Source organism: Cucurbita pepo, chromosome LG17 (genome assembly GCF_002806865.2).
Source record: "Cucurbita pepo subsp. pepo cultivar mu-cu-16 chromosome LG17, ASM280686v2, whole genome shotgun sequence".
Taxonomy (NCBI): Eukaryota; Viridiplantae; Streptophyta; class Magnoliopsida; order Cucurbitales; family Cucurbitaceae; genus Cucurbita; species Cucurbita pepo.
The window spans coordinates 2675810-2699358 of record NC_036654.1 but is presented as its reverse complement, the minus strand read 5'-3'; the positions used below and the strand labels follow the sequence as shown (position 1 = coordinate 2699358).

Sequence of the window (23549 nt, the reverse complement as noted above, 5' to 3'; positions counted from 1 at the left end):
AAAAATAAAATAAAAAAATAAATAGCGAAATGAAAAGTAAATAATACAAAATAAAAATAAAGAAAATTTTGAAGTCTATGCAAGTTTTCCATTTTATTGGTGAATTCTTTTTTTCATTAATTGTATTGTTTGAGGAATTTATATTTTAGTTTAGAAGATAAGTGTGAAAATCATATTTTTAAATTAAAAATTAAATAAAAAAATTATTTATATGTTCTAAGAAATTAAGTTTGACAAAGAAGGTAAAAGAAAATCCTGGGTCTCACAGTTTAGGCAGCTTGACTTGATATCTCTAGCCTCTTTCCAATTATCTTGGACGGTCACGGAGCTGTTTCTAACGTTTTTAGAAGTGTTTGGGGTCAATATGCCCATTGTTAGATAAATTAATAGTATGTTTTGGCCTGATTCTTGTCGTGGGTTTGCATAGGATAAATTGAAGTTAAAGAGCTTGTTCACGCTAGTTCCAAGGATAGTTAATAACTCCGACCTAGGTCAATTAGATAATAGGCTCTAGTATTGGCATGATGGATGAACTAAATGAAGTATGAATGACAGATACTCTATGATCCTTCCATGTGCCGTATTTTATGACTATTGTGACATGTATTATGTTATGTGATACTATGACTTCTGTTATGCTAGGTTAATTTTCATCTTCATAGGTTGGCTCCTTGATCTCCTCAAGTTAAAATAAGATCAAGATACGAGAAATTTATATTAACTGAGAATTATTTATAGAAAACTTTTTAATGTATAAAAGATTATTTATAGAGAAGAAATGTAAGGTCAAACAAACTTTTGATTAGAGTCATAATGAAACAAAAGAATCAACTTTTTTTTCAAATTAATAAAAAATAAAAGTTGATCAGTCGTCCATGAAAATGTGAACTAGGAAGAGCATACGCACGCGGGCCGCCCAGTCTTCTCGAAGTCGTCCTAATGGAAGTGCGTTTTCCTCTCAACTTCTCCTAATTCTCCTCTGCCCACAGATCATTCTGGGAACTGCTCAGCTCGCTTTCGCTGCAGATTCCAACACACCCATCTTCAAATTCGTCCATCTCTCAAAATCCCAATTCAGTTTTAGCCTCAATCTCAAGTGGGTAATCTTCGTTTTCGAATTTTCGATTTGGGTTTCTTGTCAATTTTGATATCATCACTTCCTCCTTTGGACCTCCGGAGTGTCAATGGAGTCCGGTTCTTTTGATCAGAACATCAGGGGAGTGCCCACCCATGGCGGTCGATACATTCAATACAATTTGTATGGGAATCTCTTTGAAGTTTCTAGGAAGTATATTCCACCCATAAAGCCAGTTGGTAGAGGAGCTTATGGTATTGTCTGGTATGAAGCTTCTCTACTTGATTCCTTTTGCTTGTTCTTATTTGTTCTTCATTCAAATTATGGGTTTGACTTGTGCTACTTTGAGTCTAACTTTAACAAGAATTCTTGATTTAGATGTATAAACTTTGTGTTGATTTCCTTAGTTCTTATGGGCTTATGTGTTCTCGATCTTACTAGGATGCACTCATTCTGAGACTGTTCTGAGTTATGATTTACTTCCGATTACTTAGTTTTTCGATTTCATTGTGTTGGGTAGTGATTTAGATTCTTTTGGAAGGGAGATGTGATAGGCTACATTTGCCCCATTTTTCATTGGGTTGACTCAAGTGTCGAACAAAAGGTGTACTTTATTCGAAGACTCTAGAGAAGGAGTCGAGCCTCGATTAAGGGGAGGCTGTTCGAGGGCTTCATAGGCCTCAAGGGAGGCTCCATTTTTCATTGTGTTGGCTCAAGTGTCGAACAAAAGGTGTACTTTGTTTGAGGACTCTAGAGAAGGAGTCGAGCCTCGATTAAGGGGAGGTTGTTCGAGGGCTTCATAGGCCTCAAGGGAGGCTCTATAGTGTACTTTGTTCGAGGGGAGGATTGTTGAGGATTGTTGGGAGGGAGTCCCACATTGGTTAATTTAGGGAATGATCATAGGTTTATAAGTAAGGAATACATCTTCATTTGTATGAGGCCTTCTAGGGAAGCTTAAAGCAAAGCCATGAGAGTTTATGCTCAAAGTGGACAATATCATACCATTGTGGAGATCCATGATTCCTGACAGTATAATGGTAATGAAAGTTTTCATATAGGAAGTTAAACCCATCGTTCGGGGTCTTCTTTCTATTCAATTACGAGTTATGGTAAATTTATCTATGATAGAGAATGTCATTTGGAACTTGCTAGATTCTTGCTGCATACAAGCATTGGAATTCCTATAGAACATGAATTTTATAGGGTTCTGATCATTTTTGGATTAGTTTTTTGAGGCAAGATTTGAGGTTCTTCTTTAAATTCTTGTGACATAGCTTTTTTTCTTTGTTCATATTGTTTTTGTACAAAAGTAATATGAACAATTAAAGCAAGACATTACTTGTTTGTACCCTTCAGTGCTGCTACTAATTCAGAAACAAATGAGGAGGTTGCTATTAAGAAGGTTGGCAATGCATTTGACAATAGGATTGATGCTAAAAGAACCTTGCGGGAAATCAAGCTTCTTCGTCACATGGATCATGAAAATGTAAGTTCTTAGTATCTATGAGTTTTGTTATTTTCTTGATCTTAAATTCATTATTCAAAGAGATATAACAAAGGATTGAAGAAGGATCTTTCATGTTCACGCTATGATTTTAAGAGAATTTATTAGTCGATCACGATCACTTGATAGAATACATCGAGCATTTTCAGTGACTTTTACCTTATACCATTGTAATGGCCCAAGTCCACGCTAGGAGATATTGTCTTCTTCGGGCTTCCCCTCAAGGTTTTTAAACCGCGTCTACTAGGAAGAAGTTTCCACACCCTTATAAAGGGTGTTTCGTTCTCGCTGGCACTCGTTCCCTTCTTAAATCGATGTGGGACCCCCCAAATCCACCCCCTTCGTGGTCTAGCGTCCTTGTTGACACACCGCCTCATGTCCACCTCCCTTTGGGATTCAGCCTTCTCGTTGACACAATGCCCGATGTCTAGCTCTGATACATTTGTAACGGCCTAAGTCCACCGTTAGCAAATATTGTCCTCTTTAGGCTTTCCCTTTCGGGCTTCCCCTCAAGGTTTTTAAAACGCGTCTACTAGGGAGAGTTTTCCACACCCTTATAAAGGGTGTTCCATTCTCCTCCCCAACCGACGTGGGATCTCACAACCATCATCTTATCACTTTTTAGTTCATATCTATGCTGCAACTGTGTGACCATGTGGGCTGACTTGTTTTCTTTTTCTTTCTCAACTGCAGATCATTGCTCTTAAAGATATTATAAGACCTCCTCAGAAGGAGAATTTCAATGATGTGTACCTTGTTTATGAACTGATGGATACTGATCTAAATCAGATAATACGGTCCAACCAATCGTTGACTGATGACCATTGTCGGGTTCGCACCTCTTCTCTCTTCGGAGTTACAATACCATGAACGTTTCTAGGCATTGGAGTATTTATGAATTTCAACGACTTAGATCCCGTTTAATAATCATTTAGTTTATGAAAACGTTTACCATGGTTTTCATCTTTCCTAAGAAAACGTTTGAATTACATAGGTCGGACATGATAGTGTTCTTGACTAAGAAGAAACACTAGATTAGATTTTATGTTATTAATACTTAAAATTTTTTATGTGCAGTTCTTTCTGTACCAGTTGTTACGAGGCCTAAAATACGTACATTCCGCTAATGTTCTACATCGTGATCTGAAACCAAGCAATTTGTTCCTCAATGCAAACTGTGACCTAAAACTTGGGGACTTTGGGCTTGCAAGGACAACTTCTGAGACTGATTTTATGACTGAGTACGTTGTTACTCGGTGGTACCGTGCACCGGAATTGCTTCTTAATTGTTCGGAATACACTGGAGCAATAGATATTTGGTCTGTTGGCTGTATACTTGGTGAAATTATGCACAGAAAACCACTGTTTCCTGGAAAAGATTATGTCCATCAGCTAAAACTTATTACTGAGGTACACTTGCTAGTTATCATAATCTGCCTTAGCTTCCTAGTTTTTGCTCTTCACCGAACAATGGGTACTAAATGTGTGAGATCTCACATAGTTGGAGAGGAGAACGAAACATTCTTTATAAGGGTGTGGAAACCTCTCTCTAGTAGACTCATTGTAAAAACCTTGAGGAAAAGCTCGAAAGAGGATAATATCTGCTAGTGGTAGGCTTGGACCGTAACAAATGGCATCAAAGGCAGACACCTAGCGATGTGACAGCGAGTAGGCTGAATCTCAAAGGGGGGTGGACACTAGGCGGTGTGCCAGCGAGGACGTTGGGCCCTGGAGGGGAGTGGATTATGAGATCCCACATCGGTTGAAGAGGGGAACAAAACATTCTTTACAAGGGTGTGGAAACCTCTCCCTAGTAGACGCGTTTTAAAAACCTTGAGGGGAAGCTCGAAAGGGAAAGCCGAAAGAAGACAATATCTGCTAGCGGTGGGCTTGGGCCGTGGACTTAAAGAAATAGTCATGATTTGGAAGCAATTGCAACCTAGTTGCTAAGTTGAATCTTCTACATTGACTTGAATTGATAGTCCTGATTAGTCACCTTTCAGTTTTACTTTTTCAAATGAGTATCTCTCTGTTCTTTATGATTGTTCAATCACCATGGTGTTGATTTCGATTCTAATCTTAACACTGTTTTCCTTTTGGTTTGTGAAGCTCATTGGGTCACCTGACGACTCGAGCCTCGGGTTCTTACGAAGTGACAATCCACGAAAATATTTTAAAAATATTCCTCACTTCCCGAGGCAACCGTTCTCCACTAAATTTCCTACGATGTCTCCTGCTGCTATCGACTTGCTGGAGAAGATGCTCGTCTTTGATCCTACTAAACGCATTACAGGTACAATTTGACTCGGTGACGAATAAAACTAACCAACTCTTCTAGCTCTGTCGATGTACTAAGTAGACCTTTGTTCATACTATTTTCAAAGATTCTGATCTCTTTTCTATTAGCATGATAAAGTTTTTCACGTCTCATACTTGTTTAGGATATATACATTTAGATGACAGAATTGTTAGATTAGGGAGCTTTCTGCTTATTTATATCTTAGTCAACTGTTATACATAGTAAAACTATATATGGTAAATGATATATAAAATAAATTATCATATAGCAATCTACACAGCAAAAAGCTATATCTATAGTAGATGGTTATATCTGGTAAAGTTATGCATAGTAAACTGAACCATATATATAACCCTTAGCCAGAGTTTTGAAAATGTAGTTTCTGTCTTCTCTGTTACTGTACATACCCTCTCTTACTGTGTATATCGGAAGTAATTAATACAAAATCTTTAGTCATTATTTCTCCTTGCATTTTCTCTCTCCTGTTTTTTTGTGTTCATAAGGATCGAGAGTGTGCATTGTTGTGCGATCCTAACAAGAACTAATAATAGTCACAACAAAACTACATATAGATTTTCGTTTCCTTTTCTTCGTGTGGACGGTCATATCGAACCTCGATGCTTTGCAGTTGATGAGGCGTTGAGGCATCCATACTTGGCACCTCTTCATGATATCAATGAGGAGCCTGTATGTCCGAGGCTTTTCAGTTTTGACTTCGAGCAACCGTCGTTTACCGAAGAAAACATCAAGGAACTTGTATGGAGAGAATCCGTGAAGTTCAACCCGGATCCCGCTTGATGAAGATCATACCAATTTGTTGAAGAAAATATTGGACAATCTTAGCTGTTCATTCTTTTCCCAGTTTTCTTCTTCTGTGTTGCATTGGTTTGGGGTGTAAAAGAGATTAATGAAACTATCTTCTTGTTTGCCACTTTGTGAACTAAGTTATGAACTCGGTTTCTTAACTTAGAAATAAGTTTAGAAAGTTTTAATTGTGTTTACGGGTTTTAGTTATAGTTTTACGCTCGTTTTATTGATTTATTGTTGTCTACTCGTGTCAAAGCTAAAATACCAAATATACTATAGGAGATGTGTCTAACTGTTAATTCTTCCTACCTAGGTTATACGCTATCAACGATTTCCAAACGCTTTCTAACATTTCTTTTATTACCGTTTTCTAAAATTTTTATGAGAAATGAGACTAAACGACCCAAGTTCTAGTGGGTTGATTCTCGAGGGTGAGATTAAGTGGCGCACAATTACGTTGCGCGATTGTGACACTAAAAATGATATTTTTTAAGGCGAATCGGGTCCTTTCATTTAACATTTTAAGGATTATTGACAAAAACGTGTAATAGGGAGTAATTATTTATAATTTGAAAATATTGTAAAGAATGGAACTAAGTGGAATTCGTCTTCAAATCTTAGCTGTATCATGAGGTGTGATGGTTCCATTTGGACCCTATCAAACGCGGTTTTCTTGATCACGAATCCTCCATCCATCTTCTTCTTCTTCTTCAGTTTCTTCTGAATTCTCTTCCAATGGAGTTTCTTAAGCTAATTCTCTTTACCCTGTTACTTTCTTCCTCCGCCGTTCCAATTCTTTCCTATTCTCATTTCTCTCCGGTCGATCATTACCTCGTCGACTGTGGGTCAACCCTAAAGTCCACCGTCGATCATCGCATCTTCCTCTCCGATTCATCCCCTTCAAACTCTCCTTTTCTCACCGCTCCTCACTCTTTCTCCCTCAGAAATGAACACCCCTTCGAGGGTTTGCCCCCGATTTACAGCTCGGCTCGCGTTTTCGAGGCACCGTCCAAGTACGAGTTTCAGATCAGAGATAAAGGGACGCATATGGTACGTCTCCATTTTCAAACTTTTAGTTCCTCAAATTTGGATTTGATTCGTGCTCAATTCCACGTTCTGGTTAATGGGTATGTGATTTTGAGTAATTTTAGTGGGGTCTCTGCTGTAAACCCTAGAATTAAGGAGTTCCTTATCTGGATTGGAACTGAAACCCTTGAAATTACCTTTGTCCCTGTTAAGAAATCCAATTTGGCTTTTGTTAATGCGATTGAAGTTATTTCTGCGCCTAAAGATCTTGTTGCTGATACTGCAAAATACTTGAGTTATGAACATAGTGGAGTTGTTGATGGTTTGTCCAAGCAAGGGCTTGAAGTTTTGTACAGGGTCAATGTTGGGGGCCCTAAAGTGACCCCGTTTAATGATTCTTTCTGGAGGACTTGGCTTCCTGATGATGAACACTTTGAATCCATTTGGGGATCAAAGAAAGTGTATTCTACTGGAAGAATGAAGTATCAAGCAGGTGGCGCTAGTCGTGAAGTTGGTCCTGACAATGTTTACAACTCCGCCAGAGTGATCCAAAGTACAAATTCTTCGGTTCCATATATGAACATGACATGGACATTCCCTGTAATTGATGGATACAATTACATTGTTCGCTTGCATTTTTGTGATATTGCAAGTATATCAATTGGTTTTCTGTTTTTCAATATCTATGTTAACGGGTACATGGCGTATGAGAATTTCGATCTCTCGAGCGCTACTAATTGGGAACTTTCTTCTCCATTCTATGTTGATTTCATGGTTAATGCTGGTCAAGAAGGAGTTCTTAGAATTGGTATTGGAAGCTCTAATCAGAGTGTCCCATATGCTGTAGATGGTCTACTAAATGGAATTGAGATCATGAAATTGAACAACTCTTTGGGTAGCTTTGATGGTAGCCTATCTGCAGAGATGGTTTTGAAGGGATGTCGAGGATACACCGTTAATTTAGTTCCATATGTAGTGATTTTGTGCTTGATCGTAAGCGTGTCGCTGATGTTACGTCGGAAGGTGATCGGGAGGGACGAGTCTTTCTCGTGGTCGAAACTTCCCGTGGTGGATAGTTGGAGAGATAAATCTAGCATGGGAGTAGACAATCAGTAGTTAAAAACACATGTTCTATATTTGAGGATACATAAATATGTATAAGTTGGTGGAATTGTTGTATCTGAAAACCAGTAGTAAAGTAGAATATAAATCTGTATCAAAGTTTGTTTTGAATGTTAAGTTTGTTTCTTTTAGGGTTTGTTTGTTGAAATTTGTAATGATATTTTGGAAGTTATTGAGAGAACAATCTCAAGGAAATGTCATATTTATACACTTATATATGTTTGTGATATATCAGAGTACTAATAAATTTATGGTGTGGAACAGCTACTTTAAATGCTTTATTGTTTTAAATCTCTCTTCATGTTCATCTATCTTTAGTCAAGGCACCCTCAATTGTATTCATGAACTTAGTTTTATACTATGTTTTTACAACAATTTCTAATGTAGACACTAGAAATATATTTGGGGCCTATTCCTACTAATCTAGATACTTGAAATATACTTCTATTTGATAATAAACACGACTCCACTTGTAACATAGCCCACCGCACGTTGCGTATCACCGTCAGCCTTACGGTTTTAAAATACGTCCGACTCGATTTGATTGATCTTTTGAGTTCGCTTCAAAACAAGATAACTAGTCAACCAATCTTGGGATAAAGGCTCTCTTGCGCCTACGTTTATTTCTGCTAACTCTTATACATAGAAAATACATAGAAATGAGACTCAATATTTTCACGGCTAATTTTTATTTATCTAAGTTGTTTTCTTTCACTTATATAACTTCTTCTGATTTAATAAAAATGATATCTATTCATCACCCATTTTCGAGCGTCCTTGTTGGACGTTTGACTATGATACTATTTGTAACAGCCCAAGCCTACCACCAGCTGATATTGTTCATTTTGATCCATTAAATATAGTCGTTAGCCTCGCACATTTTAAAACCTTGAAGGGATCGCACATTTTAAAACCTTGAAGGGGATCGCACATTTTAAAACCTTGAAGGAAAAAGTGAAAGTCCAAAGAAAACATAAACATCTTCTAACTTTTACACTAGTGCTAGTAGTGAGCTTAAACTATTACACCACTACAAACAGTGAACTTAAGCTAATACACCACCACCTACGAGTTTCTTTGTTTTGTTATCCACTTTCGAACAATATTTTTAAAATTCAACTTAAAGAAAAAAGAAAAAAAAAAATCGTTACTGAAAGCTTTGTTTTTTTATTTTTGAATCAAAAGAATTCAAACATTTTTTTTAGGTAAGAACCATATTATAAACCTTTCCTAGGTTTAGTGTTCAAGAGAAACAGATCTATAACCCTCAAACAAATGAGGATGCAATCTCTTCAATTAGTTGTTCAAAACACCATCTTCTAAAGGGCTCTCCATTTGACATTGCTAAGCCGCTGCAAATATATTTAACATTCTATCCATAAAGTACAAGACTCAAAGCACTAAACTAATGCAACAAGTTTGCTTAAAATTTTAATTTAAATAAGGAATTACTGTAAGAGAAATAATACTTGCTACAATGTGAACATTTGCAGCAACTTTACAGATAGCCTTCCTAACATTACTGAACCACCCTCACCCAATAGAACTCTTCACAAAGGGGGAGATAACCATATACACAACATTGAATTACGATTATAAGGTGAAGAACGATAACTGCTTGGCTGAGAGACTTGTAACCTCCCCAACCTGCAAGGCTGTTAAGAATAATCACGAACATTTTATTGAAACTCTACCCATTACTATTTGATGCTTGCGCCGAAACTACGACTTCACTGTGCTCGATGTTAACGTGTCGATGCTCGATCAAATGTACTTTGATCTATCTGCAATCTGTCACCAAAAACCAGTGAGGTAATCCCATTGGACATGGAAATGAGTGACCATGTCATTTGGCAACAGACGGTAGATGAAGATGAACAATGGTTAGAAGCTAGTCCAGACACTATTTCTCATCCAAGTTTTCCGTTGATAGCAGTTTCTCGTTCAAGTCTTCAAGCAGATCATGATACTCGGCAAACGATGACTACGAGGATACGAAATAAAACATTATCAGAACAGCATTCGATTCTCGTCTTTTAATTACTTTGATTAACATGGAAGATTACAAGTACTCTGAAAAGTTCAGCACAAACTTTACCTGTAGGGTGCTCTTATATGCTTCCCACAACCGCAGATCATGCCTAAATAGATCAGACAGAACCTGTAAAAATTGAACAAAAAATCAAATTTGATGAGTGTCACTGATATTGGCAAGTTGAGACGAAAGATCTTGAGATGTGTGTTGGCTTTTGTGCTCTACTCATTTTATTGGGTAAGAAAATGCTTCAGATAATTCCCTTTCAGAGGGATACACGTGATAAAATGATATTTTATGAAGGATGCAATGGGTGAAATTTCCAAACATATACACAAATGTAATCAAGAGTAAGGTGCATACTTCAGACCGTCTTAGAAGAGTGGCTAAAACAACAATCCATTCCTTAAACTTAACAGAGCACATATGAGCCAAGAGGAAATCTGCATCCAACCGGCTTTGAAGTGTTCCCATTTGAAGCTGGACAAAAAAGATAAGCTCCACAGTAAGAACATAGTAACCACCCTTTGGGAAAATTGCATGATGCTGGAAGCAAAATTACAAAATCTAGCTATATTTATGGCTTCAAAATGGTACAACAATATATTAAGTAAGAAAAGCTGGTTGTCGATTATGCAGATATGAAAGTATTAAAGAATCAATTACATCATTATACCAGATGCTCGAAGTATGAAATGTTATAATATAATATAGTAACCTTATCAAGTTGTCACTTAATGGAAATAGTGGGAACCCATTACTTTTTATGGCAATAATCGGGATTAGAGCCTCTCATCCTCACATGAGCAACTAATTTCACTTGATACTACAGATTGAACAAGAAGAGTGTCGAGAATCTGTAAACCCAAAAAGAGAGTTCAGAATTGGATCATAAAGTTCTAATACCTTCTCCCCAATTAGTTCAAGCCCTGATGCAAAATCCTTCAAACGAGCACTTCCATATCTCTCCCTTTGGAGATATTCCTGCAAACATTACAATTATAACGCAAATCCAATATGTAGAATCAACCTGAACATTCAAAAAGTTTTTAAAATAGCTTTTCCCTACCACTAAATCAAACTGCGTTCCTTTGACAAATGCTACAAGCTTTGATAGTTCCTTCCCAGACATCAAATAACTAGCATGGCCTTCCAAAATGTTTTTGACAGAAGCAACATGTGCGCTCGGTTCCTTGAATGATGAGCTGCTAATAAAGATGTCATCATAAGTTACATCATTCCAAATGTAGAATTTGCGAGGTTTATGAAACATGCAAAATATCTCAATATGTTAATAACCTTTTATCCAAGGTTTGATTCCTGCTAGAACGAAAAAGAAAATAGCCCAAGAATCGAGGTGATAGTTTGTCTGTCTCAATTGATGCATGATCGTAGTCTCTTCCAGATCTCAGCAGAAACCTCACCTTCAACAATAGAAGAAATATTATTAACCTCAATGAGTTTAAACTAACATACCCAATTAAGAGAAGCTAAAAGATATCCAATATTACCAGCTCTCCAGCAAGTTCATACAAGGACTCGTCTAGTGTTGCCTGCAAAAGGCGTAAAGCACAGTACTGACTAACAGCAGGACCTTCAAGTTTTGCAATCACCTGTGAAATTCAAATAAAGAACATTCTGTTACCTTCAACTTTGTGCCATAGCTAGCCCTATTTCATGGCAAGAAGCTGCTCAAAATCTTCATATAGTTTTCATTTGAGAGCAGTAAAGCAATTCTCTAGGTTGTGCATAGACTTGTGTTATGCAGCTCAAAATAAAACTTACTTCCTATCTAATTCTTTTAGCAATAACCTACAAGATTCCAGAGTATGAAAACTTCTGATTAGCCTTCATAAACTACTAATAGAGCCATTAGTTTTTTCTAGACTTGGATCTAATCAATTCCAAATGAAAATTAAACCTCTTAGAAAGTTAAATTCTTCTGGACCCTTGGGCTCGGGGAGATCCAAACATCAGTAGTAAAATTCAAAGCATCCTTTTTTTACAAATCAAATTTTAACAATTACAAATTCTATTATTTTCACTTTATGCTAAAAAAGAAATGCTTCTCTTACAAGTATGTAGCAGGCTGCAGTACGGTACCACCTCCGTTGGAAGCATTCCTCAAACAACCTGAAAAATGAAACTGTAATAAATAACATAGCACTTATAAAGGGGATATAACAATGTATCAAGTAGCAATACTCTTAACAGATATGAGGTGCCAAAGTGCAAGATATGAGGTGCCAAAGTGCAAGACATGAGCACTGTCATTGCCATACATTTGACTGAAGTAGACATAGTGGTTTAAATATCATGCATGTCTAAGACACATTAATTTGGTAAAAGACACTTAAGTCCCTTAGTTTTGAGGATAGGTTTCTATTTGGTCCCTAAATTTCAAAAACTGCTAGACATTTAACATTCTAAAAGGTGCCTAGACCGTAAGTTAACTAACACAAAGATTCTTTGGCAGTTAACTGTTGACATGTTTTTATTAATGAGTTGGAAATTATTCTATGTTCAACTTATGGGACATCTCTCTTTTTTTCCCCCCTGCCCTTGATCCTTTTCTTCTTCGTCCCGCCTGAGTTAGTCACCCCTTTGCACTTCAAAAGAGTCAGGCAAATAGAAATGGAAATGGAAAAGGGAAAAAAAAATACCAATTAAAATTTCAAAACCAGTCATCAGCAATGAGTAAACAAGATAAGAAGAAGAAACCCAAATCCCCTTGCCATTTACTCCAGAGTTTTCCTGATTCCAAACGTCCACCACCGACGGAGCTTCTAATAGTCAAATTTCAGTCCTTTCACCACCTCAATTATTTCACTGAAATCGCAACCCAAATCCCACTTGTCTCTGCTCCAACCAAAATTCCTATTTGCTCCCACCGTCACCAATTCCCATAAAATCCTCCTCCATCAATGAAGTGGGAAGGAACCACTTTCACCACCAACACCACCGCCGCAACAGGCGGCCACAAATTTTTTAATGGCAGAAACTTCTCGTGGGAGCTGTGCCGGATTGTGCCCAGATCAGAGAAATTGAATCCAACAGCACTACCAATAAAATGGTCAGAATCCAACCCGCAGGCTCACAGGAATAGGGAGGAGAAAATATGAAGAGGAAGAGAGATAGGAGAAGAAAGAGGAGAAAGTTAAGATAATTTTCCAAGTCATTAAAAAATCATATAAACAAATCCAGTAACAACGGTAGCTTTTAAATGGAAGAACTATTAATCAAAGTCTAAATGCTCAGCAATGTTAGTGAAAGCTGTGTTTATCATGATTAAATTAGTCAAAGAGAAAAGTCTTCACGTGGAAACATCAATAGTATCCTTGATAAGACTCCAATCATTCATATTACTTTTAAACAATAGTATAAGAAATATTCTTAGCTTCAAGTAGGTAAAATTAAACAATTATTTAATTCATAAACACATATCAAAACATTTTTTCACATAAGAGAACACAATTAAACTATATTAATGTCAATAATATCCTTGATAAGACACCAATCTTTCATACTACTTTTAGACAATAATATAAGAAAAGTTATAAATTAGAAGGTAAAATTAAGCAATTATTTAATTAAAAAACACATATCATTAAATTTTACATATTAGAGTACACAATTAAAACAATGTCAATGTCAATATTCTTATAAACACTTGACAAATCCATTCTAAATATTTCCATGTTGGCCTTCAAATGAAACAAAGGAAAAACTAAAAGTAAATGCAAATTTGTAATCCTTTCAAGATTGAAGTCCAAAGATATGCGGAAGAAGTATAAACAAGAGATTAAAAAAATAAATTCAAGAAGATTTTAGTACTACATAGCGTGGAATTATCACAATTAAGTGCCTTCATCTCTCCCTTCCAAGTTCATTCAGTATTCAGTTTACCATAATTAGCTTCCAATTTAGATGTTCCCAAACTATGACTCATAAAAGGCTTCAAAATAGCATTATGAGAAAATAAGGAGCAATAAGATCAAAATAATCAAATCTATCCAATGCATACATACCTATATAATTATAAGTGTCTAAAAATGTATTAGCTAAAGGCTAGGCATCCAAAAACGCAAGGAATAAAGAAAATCAAGTTCAGCAAGCCCACCTCAAGAACAGTAACAAAGATAATAAGAAACCACGACACAAGTTCTCTGTACAGAAATCATTAGTAAATGCCAATAAACATGTCCTACCACCTAAGCATGAAGGCTAAAGACTAGGCATCTCAAAATGCACGGTACAAAGAAAATCTAGTTGACAGGCTCACCTCAAGAAAAGTAACAAAGATAATAAGAAATCATGACACAAGTTCTAGGTACTGAAATCATTAGTAAATGCCAATAAAAATTTCCTACCACCTAAGCATGAAATTTTGTGTTACACTTTAAACATACACATATCTTTAAGAAACCAAAGTTGTAAAGAGTATAAAAATTGTACTCTGTTGATCTTCCAGCGGCAGAGAACAAGTCAGCCCAATGTCGACCATCAGTTTTTCTTGCAACACTTACAACTACATCAAGATACTCGGGGAAATTCTTTATCAGTTCACATGTCTTCTCCAAAAGTGATAGCTTGTTGTTAGCATATTTAGCAGCCATATTCTGGTTCTTGTTCACATTTTGCCTACAATCCAAATCATGATTCATGATGTAAAGTTCAACGTAAAAAATGAATACTACAATCTCAGACATAATTACAAGGTCACTAAATTTTAGCAAAGATACAGTATAGTGAAGTTTAGAAATTGAGCAAAATTGAAGTTCATCTGGAAGTGTCTTAGTCATCATAAAGGACCAGAGATGTTTCCTCTTCTACTTCCTCTTATTTCCAAAACCTTTTGAAAATTATCAGTTAGGAGCTGGCTTCCCCAGTAGGTGATAGGTACCCAAAAAGGCTACACCGAAGGTTTGCATCAATAACCTTTTTAACGGATGATTCAAATCTTCTTGTTCACATTTCTTAGAAAGGAAATAAGAAAAAATTCTGCCTCATGTTATATCAAATTTTCATGCTTGGTAAATCCAATATTAAAATGGCTGTTCCAAGCAGGTTAAATGTTTTCTATTTGAGTTTCTTTTCCTAGCAGGTTTACAAATAGAAGCTGCGCCCTCACACTTAGACAAGCAAGAAGCTAATTGCCGTATAATATGCCATTTTCCTTAAAACATTGCTCTGAAGATTAGGGGGGGGAAATTAAACAAATGGAACGTGGACAATCAATATCTTAAAAGCATGGGAATAGGTGTAGTTAATGTCCTGAATTTGATACTAGAAATGTATTATAAATTTAAGGAAACAAGAACAAACGCAAAGAAAAACTAAATAAGGCAAAGAAATAGTACTTGAACTGAATTGAGTGAGAAAAAATTTCCTAGATATATAAGTACCTGGATATTTCAGCTTCAAAAACGGTAAAAAGAAGCCATTCTAAACAATGAGAAAAATGAGGCTTCTCTGCTGATAACTGTGCCAATCTCAGAGCTTCCTCACTTTTGTCCCTCTGGCAAATTTCCAATCACAATAGTGTTTAAAGAACACCCATATTGTCTAAAGTAGCATGCGACTATTAGATATTCACCTCTAAGATGAACCGCGGTACAAGAGAACATACTGAAAAGGCCAGGAGATAATGAGAGGAATATGTCTTTTTGCGTATAAATAAGGAAAAACTTCACAAATGCAATGTGACTAGAAGACAGAAATTTTTGTTTGGATGAAGTTTTTATTTTTTATCCTTTTTCCCCTCACTTAGAATTTATGTTATAACTTTTTGTGGCACTTTTCATGCAGAGGATGCACTAACAGGCAGCAGAGTAATGGTTCACATTGTTATGAAGTAGGTCTGATTAGCTTCATACTTAGTAAAAGAGGAAAATAAGGTTAAAAGCATCAATATAGTTACAAAGAAGCAAGTAATATTAAATTTCTTCCTTCGAGGAAGCTGAAAGTACCAAATTCTAAGATATAGCCATGCCAAGCATTATGGAACCATTGAAGTCAATGGAGCTTTAATAACATAAGAACAATGAGCTACCTGTAGAAGGTGCCGTAATAGGCAGTGAAGTATGGTCTGAGCTTGAGGTGATGGCTCAAAACATGGAAATTCTGTGCTTGCAGAAAATGACATTCTTTGAGAAACACCTACAACGACACCAGCATTTGGGAGAAGTCCAAGTGGGTATACCTCCCGATCAAATTCCAACTCCGGATCCAACTACAAACAGGTTGTTTATCAGGGAACGTTCTACAACTATTTTGCATTTATGACTCATTATAGTAGAAAGTTTACTTTTTCTCATAGGAAAGGTAAAAGCAGCAAAAAAGACCACCTTGGTAGTACAAGGATATACAAATATAGAAACAGTCAAACAGAAGGGGCAATAGAAAAGATATGACGGAATGGCTGAACCAAAATGTTTAGTATCAATCCGCAAGATTTAACTCATAAGTTCTCATTATTTAAACTAATTTTAAAAGAAAAACTAAAAAACTTACAGTAACCACAAATGAACTAATAAAATTGGCAGAATCAAATAAATGAGAAATATTTGTGACGAACCAAAAAGAGAAATTCTTAATTTTCTGGCATTGCTTAGGAACTGATCACTATGTAACCAATAATAATTTAATAGTCACAGGCAAGCATACCTGCAAGAAATCCTCCTGCTTAAAAGAGTCAACACCTGGAGAAGGGTACCAAACCTGTAAAAAGCTTCCAACCAGAATAAATATCAGCCATGTCCAAATAATGGAGTCAAGATACATTAAATATGTGCACCATATAATAATTAATAAGAGAACAGCAGAAAAGTCCTTCACCTGCATTCCCCGATGACCATAATCTAACCAAGAAACTTCCTCAATTAAATTTGTTTTCTCCTCTGAATGACCACAGGTGACCCAGAATAATTCAACTGAGTCGGTAAGCTCCCTTTCTCGCCCATCATCCAAATCCAGAAGAGAAAGCTCTCCATTTGCTCTCAAAATCAAACATCTGAAGAAGCATATCAACCCTCAGAAGTATGTCCAATGAGAACACCTGTTTACATAACATTACGGACATTTACCTTGCAGGCTCTCTAACTAACATGTCAGAAGAAGAGATATGATTGTTTGAAATGCCTTCCCCTGGAATTTGTTCAGGAATGAATCGCATTGATACTGGATGGCTCTTTGCAGTCATAATTGACAGTTCTCTTACTGTAGAAAGCTGTTTGTCATTTTATCACTTAAAAAATGAATGAAGAATTAAGTAATCAAAATGTTGTCACTCAAATGCGACTTAACACTTGATAAGAAAGCACATCTGAAAAGTACAACCATTCTCAAAGAAATTTCAAAATCAGAGTAACTTGAAATATTCCTTTACCTGTAATTCTGGAGTACTAGACAATGTCAATTCCCCAAGTAATGTCAAATGGAAAATGTGAACATCAAATGGTCGATAGGTGACCAATATATATTCTTGATATACATCCATCACCACAGGTTTGCCAAGCAGTAGTTTCCGACACAGTAAAGAACTCTGGTCAAGGTGATACCTTGGGAAGAACAGTAACTCATACCTGAAACAGATTGATCATAATTACAGATAAACATAAAAATGTGCTCAATATACAAAATAGTAGAACAAATTTAAATGCAAGTCTTATAAAAAATGTAGCCAAACATAGGACAAAAAAATGCTGTATACAAAGTATATAAAACAAAGGTTAAAAAGAAAAAAAACAAAGACGGCTGTGAATGCTCCTGCTTAAAAAATATAGCCAATTCAGTGAAACTATTTAAGCAAGCCAATGATACTGGACCAGGCTGAAAACTGATATTTTAATATGAATTAGTTGTGGCCAGAAGAGAATACTTCTAAATAGTTTCTCACATGTTGGAAGCTTCAATGTAGTTGCAGACCGCTATAATCTTCCCCAACCACAATAAACCTTCACACTGGATTTTTTGTTCTTGAGTAATATCCCCAAATACACGCCACCTTTTCAACCGAATATCATATAATATTAGACCATGTAGGCCAGCAACTGCTAAATACATTCCATCCTCACTAGCTGCAACATGTTGAATAGGCCAATTTTGAGAGATATAAGAGACCTAGACCAAGATAAATGTTGTCAGAGATGCATACATATAGATGAATAAATAACAAACTAAAATAGCCGATTATCTGAATGCATACTGGGAGATTAACGTTAAGCATTTTAAGTTCGTCACTGTCTTCCGATTGCACAATGAGCATTCGATCATCACCATGTATGACTTGCCGTACGTGTGTTGTGCGAGAAACACCTCTGTTAAGGCAACATTTACCAAAAGAAAATGCAAGAATTCTTTCGGAAGATTTTTCCTCGATGGCATAAAGCTTATAACCATATTCATCCCACTGAATCACTGAGGTACCGCTAATTAAAGGTTCATATTTACAATCTTGGTTTGGCTTTACCATTGGAGATGATACAGAACTTAAACCAATTTGCCGGATAGTTGACATCAAACGGCAACCAGAAACAGACCATACAGCCAATCCTCTTAATTTCCACCCGACGGCAAAGGCAGAATTATCTGGTGTCCAAGCAATGCAACTAACATAACCAGTGTCCTCTACAGAATATCTGCATGATGTCAAAATCATCTTTAGATACAATGAATTAGTGTAAGCATAGACATCCTTGAATTCCTCAAATTCATGGTCAACAAACAAGCAACATTAAGGAGACTCCATCCTTAAAGAAATAAACAATTTTTACTAGCAATGGAAGTTTTAATCCTGATACCCTACAGAAATTTCTTTATTCAGGAAAAAGATAACTCCAAGCTTACCCCCAGTCATGCAAAGAAACAGAACGAAAGAGGGAGGCAGAATCTGCCAGATCATATAATTCAACAACCCCTCTTCTGGTACCAACTGCAAGAATTTGTTGATTTGAAGCTACTGATGTACACACAGCATCCGTGGAACCAAACGTCTTTTCAGCCTTAATAGCATCGGTGTACTTTAAGCCTTTCTTGCTTACAGAACACTGCACTAACTTTCCATCAGCATATAGCACAAGGAGCATCCTCAGAGGAAGACAAAGGTCTAACTTTATGATAGCAGACTTTTCGCAGACATCATAATTGGACTTTAGAATTCTTGGTGAACCTTTATAAGGAAGTCCATTATCCAGAGAAAGAGAAGTTACGCCAATTTCATCATGATCATGGGGGTGAAGATCAATGTGAAAGGCCCCATAGAACTGTTTTAAGAAAGATGTGTAATCAGAAGAAAGACAAACAAAAGAAATTGGAAACATAATGGCAATTCAACCTAAAAGCAACGATGATTAGGAAACTGAGCATATGAGAATGCATCTAAAAGAAATATTTATTATTATAATTATTATTATTTTGTATAAAAAACAACTTCATTGATGTATCAAATTTACAAAATGGATATAGAACCAATGGGTTACAAAGGGCTCTCTCAGTTGGTTTAGTGGGAAGCATAAGCAAAGAGATTAGATAATTTACACCAAGAAATAGCATGATAAATGACAATATCAAAGAGCATTTCAAAAGGGATATAGAATACATCTAAAAGAAACAATTAATAACTGTAGCAAAAATCTTCACATTACCTCTCCCTTCCAGGATATACTGTATAAAGATCCACTGGAAAGCCCAATAAGCATATGCTTGCTATCACTTACTATGTTGCTACTGCAGAAATAATGTAAAATTCAAAATCAATCCACATAATATAACTATCATACACAAACATAAATAAGTATTAGTAACACAAAGTATCTAACCTAGAATTCTAAAAAGTTAATTCAAAAGGGAAAAGGATGCAACAATTCCTCAGTTGTCAATCCATTTAAGGGTATCACTAAGGTAAGTCTACATCTAGGTGTCCATTAATAATTAAATTTCTTATTGGCTGCATTTTGGTCAGCGGAGCCTTCAGAAATCAAGTCCCAAGAGCTGCATTATTCAAGTCTCTTGTTACAACTATCCAATTCACTAATCTCATGCATACAAATTTTCCATGAAGAATGAGAAGAATAACTGTATTTTGGAAGACATTAGAAAGAAGCTCTCCTTTTTGTTTCTCCTATCCTTATGTGGAAAGGCAGTAGCTTAAAACAACTATTTCTCACGTGTTAACCTCAAGTTAGATACTACAATCTGCTTAAGTGTCATTGAAAGTAATTCCAACTATAAAATGATACAGAACAATAGATAGAAAATTTTAAAGGATAATCTAGGGTCCCCTGTTAGATATTCAGGACTTTTACCAGATATTGGGGCTATTGGATTTTACTTCTGTTCACTAACCTGTATTTCTTAGAACTATTTGAAAACACAAGTTCCTAAAAAGGATCCATCACTTAACTTGGTTGGTAGCTACAAGAAGATTGATGCTAATAGCGACAGTGCTGAAAATAGAAACTCTTGCTGATCTTTTCAGTCTTAATAAGGTAAACCTTACAAAAGTATGGCTCAGAATTTAAAAGTTCTGCTCATTTATCTGTCGTCAAACATCCTTTCCATTAAGCAACATCTTAAGTTATTATGGCATTTTGAGACCAAATATTCTCATCGTAATATCTTGAATAAGTTTTTCTAGAGCATCTCCTTCTTATAGACAACAAGATTGATGGCAGAAATGAATCCATGGACATATGGCCTATTCAGTGTATTTGGTCAAGAAAATATAGATGTGACACCCGAGTAAAGGAGAGGTGCATTAATGAACCGAAACCATATATGAATAAGAGCGATCCCAAGGATAGGATAGCTAAGAAAGACCTACAAGAAATGAAAGTTACAACCTATACCAACAAGGTACACCTTCCTTTTCAGTGGCTCAATCATAAAAACTTCAAGATTAAGCACACTTTGCTTGCAGCAATTCTGTGTTGGGTGACCTCCTCAAAAAAATTTTAAGATGCATGTGAGTGAGTACAAAACATGCTGGAAGGACTCGTGCTGGTCTATGGAGATAGTCTTCACTTTTAGAAGCAAAGAGTATGTAACATGACCATGTCATGGGGGATGCAGGAGAATGTCAGGGCCATCATGTGGCGAATCTAGATTCTGAATCCGGATCCGAATTCTGAGCATGGGTTGTTACAATAGATGTGTCTTTAAAAAATGAAGCTTAATCTGTTCAGTTGGAATTATTCTCCACAACACAAATGTACCACCGTATCTCGTTGATTGTTGCCAAATTGAAGATTTACATCATTTGACATAACACACTACAAAACTTCTGTAAAGTTCCACAGAGTGCTAAATGGTTTCTCTTTAGCAAGACCGAAAATTCAGTTACATTAAAAACAGGATATAGCCAACAAGATATAGCCCTTTTATCAGAATTAGAAGATTGCATACACTGTCAAGTCCCTCGCTGCAAAAGGCACCTGCTCGCTAAGAACCAAAGAGATGGTGGCAAAAAACAAACCAGACGGCTGTTTTCCTCCAATATGTATCTTTCTATCAGTGAATTGGACCTTAAAGATGAGGAGAAAGAAAGATGACGTCTGCAAACAAAATTAGATTAAGAGATTTGAAAAAATGAAAATAAAAAAAAATAAGGCAACTTAATCATGCCACAGACAACAAAATAGAGTATTAGTCTCAACTTTAAGGATGTTCCATTCTATTTTTCAGTTTTAAAGTATTATTTTTAAGGTTTTAAGTTACAATTTAGCTAGTGGTCATTATGGTATTGGTGGGTAGTAGAGTCACAACCTTTCATTTGACCCATAGGTTAACTCCCGGATTTATTTTTAAGACTATAAATAGTCATTCATATTTTTGCTTTACAATTAAGATTTTGGAGATTAAAATAAAAGTGGTATATTATGCTTCTTAAACCATGTGCTTGTTCCTTTGCATTTCTTGTATTTAAATTCCATGCTAGAGTCATTCAAGTAGCCTTGATCAAGCAATCTTATGAAATGATTCGAATCTCGAGTTTAGAAACAAGTTTTCTTTACTCTTGATATTGATCATCAAGGTAAACTCATATCTTACTTTTCTTTGGGTTGATTCGAATCTCGAGTTTAGAAACAAGTTTTCTTTACTCTTGATATTGATCATCAAGGTAAACTCATATCTTACTTTTCTTTGGGTTAATTCCTTATCGTTTTTTTGGAGTTCTTGGATATTTTAGATCTAAAGGAATTATCTTCCAACCAGTTGTTAAATCAAATTTCCAGGAGCTTCAAATCAAAATTTCTATGGTATTATCGATACAAGAAATTAAAGAAATACCAAAATATAGGAGGATACCAAATTACAGATTGAATGAATATAACCTCAACCAAATTCCATTCATGACACCTAATCTCAGAATGTATCCTAATATATAGATTAAATTAACAGCGCTGGTTGGACATTTACAGAAATAGGGATCAAAGATAGATATATTCCTAATTACACATTACAGGAATGCTGTACTTAAATAACAACCGCATTACAAATTGGACAAGAAATAATCACTCAGAACCAATTTAGATTAGGGGAAACACTTACAAGAATGGCGATCAATTTGGTATCAGGGCTCCACACGGCCTGCATATTCTCTCCTTCCCTCTGCACCGAATCCGAATCCCGCTTGTACTTTCCCAATCTTATTCTGTGCTGAGCTCCACCCAAACCCAAATATTCGAATGTCAAAATCCAAAATTCTCAATTGCCAATACCGAAACAGAATGAAAAATGACAGAAACCACAACCAAATGTCGAAACCAACCAAAAATTGTCCACACAGAATCGCCAATTGAGAAAACACGCAGAAAACAAGTACAAGAATTGGTACCTGGGCTGAGCTCCATAGCTCGAGATGAGTAGGAGAGACGACAAGTAGTAAACGATTAACGACCTTAAGATATATGATCTGCTGAGAAGATGGGCAAAGGCCAGGTTCCAGAGGGATGACCTGCGGCCATCCATACGCCATATACATCTTGTCGCTCTGTTCCTTAGTGTGATCTTGGATTGGAAGCTGGTAAAATGAAGGATCAAAAAGAAAACATACTGAATAAGCACGTAGAATTAGGGCTTATGAGAAGAGATCTGAATGATGTTCAGGATTTGGAGAAGAATGTTGAAGCCAAATTTGCCCAATTATTATCAAGTGGGATTTGGATCTCAAATCCTTTGAACAGTATCAAACCGAAGCCTGTTTTTTTNTTTTTTTTTTTTTTTTTTTTTTTTTTTTTTTTTTTTTACGGAACTGATCGTTTTCTTTCGAGCTTTTTGGCTCTTACAGAGATCAGGTCAGACAGCTCATCACCTTCCTCAACTCCTATTGATTTTTGGATTTAAATCTATAATTTTATTTTATTAAAAAAAAAAAATACCTAATTGGGTTTATCTTAATACTTTTATTTTATTTTGAATTATTAAGGTCACCATTTGGATTAATCTAAATATAATTTAATACATAAAACATTTATAAAATGGAATGTGTTTATATTTTTTTAATTTTCACTTCTTTTTTTAATTTTGTTATTTACGCGTATTTTACCAAAATTAAATATATTCTAAGTGAACTTACAATTATAACCTCAAAAATAAGTTATTAAACTCTTTAATTAATTAAATCAATTAATTTATTTAACGTAGGTTTAGAGTTATGTAGGATAAGTTGTATCAAAGATAT

At 35.8% G+C, this 23549-nt stretch overlaps 3 protein-coding genes across 4 annotated transcripts; 2 read left to right on the top strand and 1 right to left on the bottom strand.

Moving 5' to 3' along the window:
- The first annotated feature begins 875 nt into the window (after positions 1-875).
- Positions 876-5888, top strand: LOC111779354 (mitogen-activated protein kinase homolog MMK2-like). Its single transcript, XM_023659505.1, has 6 exons — positions 876-1339; positions 2432-2561; positions 3273-3410; positions 3657-3989; positions 4689-4872; positions 5507-5888. The coding sequence occupies exons 1-6, from the start codon at positions 1185-1187 to the stop codon at positions 5674-5676; spliced, it is 1110 nt and encodes a 369-aa protein (XP_023515273.1). The 5' UTR covers positions 876-1184; the 3' UTR covers positions 5677-5888.
- A 388-nt stretch (positions 5889-6276) lies between these two features.
- LOC111778843 (probable receptor-like protein kinase At5g24010) lies at positions 6277-8082 on the top strand. Its single transcript, XM_023658824.1, has one exon. It carries the CDS (start codon positions 6421-6423, stop codon positions 7825-7827), a length of 1407 nt encoding a protein of 468 aa, XP_023514592.1. The 5' UTR covers positions 6277-6420; the 3' UTR covers positions 7828-8082.
- A 1072-nt stretch (positions 8083-9154) lies between these two features.
- LOC111778450 (RAB6A-GEF complex partner protein 1-like) lies at positions 9155-23095 on the bottom strand. Of its 2 annotated transcripts, none has more exons than XM_023658285.1 (22): positions 22704-23095; positions 22418-22525; positions 21272-21420; positions 19513-19594; positions 18716-19131; positions 18075-18507; positions 17766-17989; positions 17256-17451; positions 16954-17096; positions 16706-16880; positions 16535-16588; positions 15921-16100; positions 15274-15386; positions 14324-14509; positions 11944-12001; positions 11380-11481; positions 11168-11292; positions 10938-11076; positions 10775-10852; positions 10232-10348; positions 9932-9994; positions 9155-9817 (listed from the first exon to the last, which is right to left on the bottom strand). In XM_023658285.1, exons 1-22 carry the CDS (start codon positions 22848-22850, stop codon positions 9737-9739), a joined length of 3369 nt encoding a protein of 1122 aa, XP_023514053.1. In that variant the 5' UTR covers positions 22851-23095; the 3' UTR covers positions 9155-9736. The 2 variants fall into 2 exon arrangements, with proteins under 2 accessions (XP_023514053.1, XP_023514054.1); XM_023658286.1 differs by having other exon boundaries at positions 10938-11073; positions 22704-23094.
- Between the last annotated feature and the right edge of the window lie 454 nt (positions 23096-23549).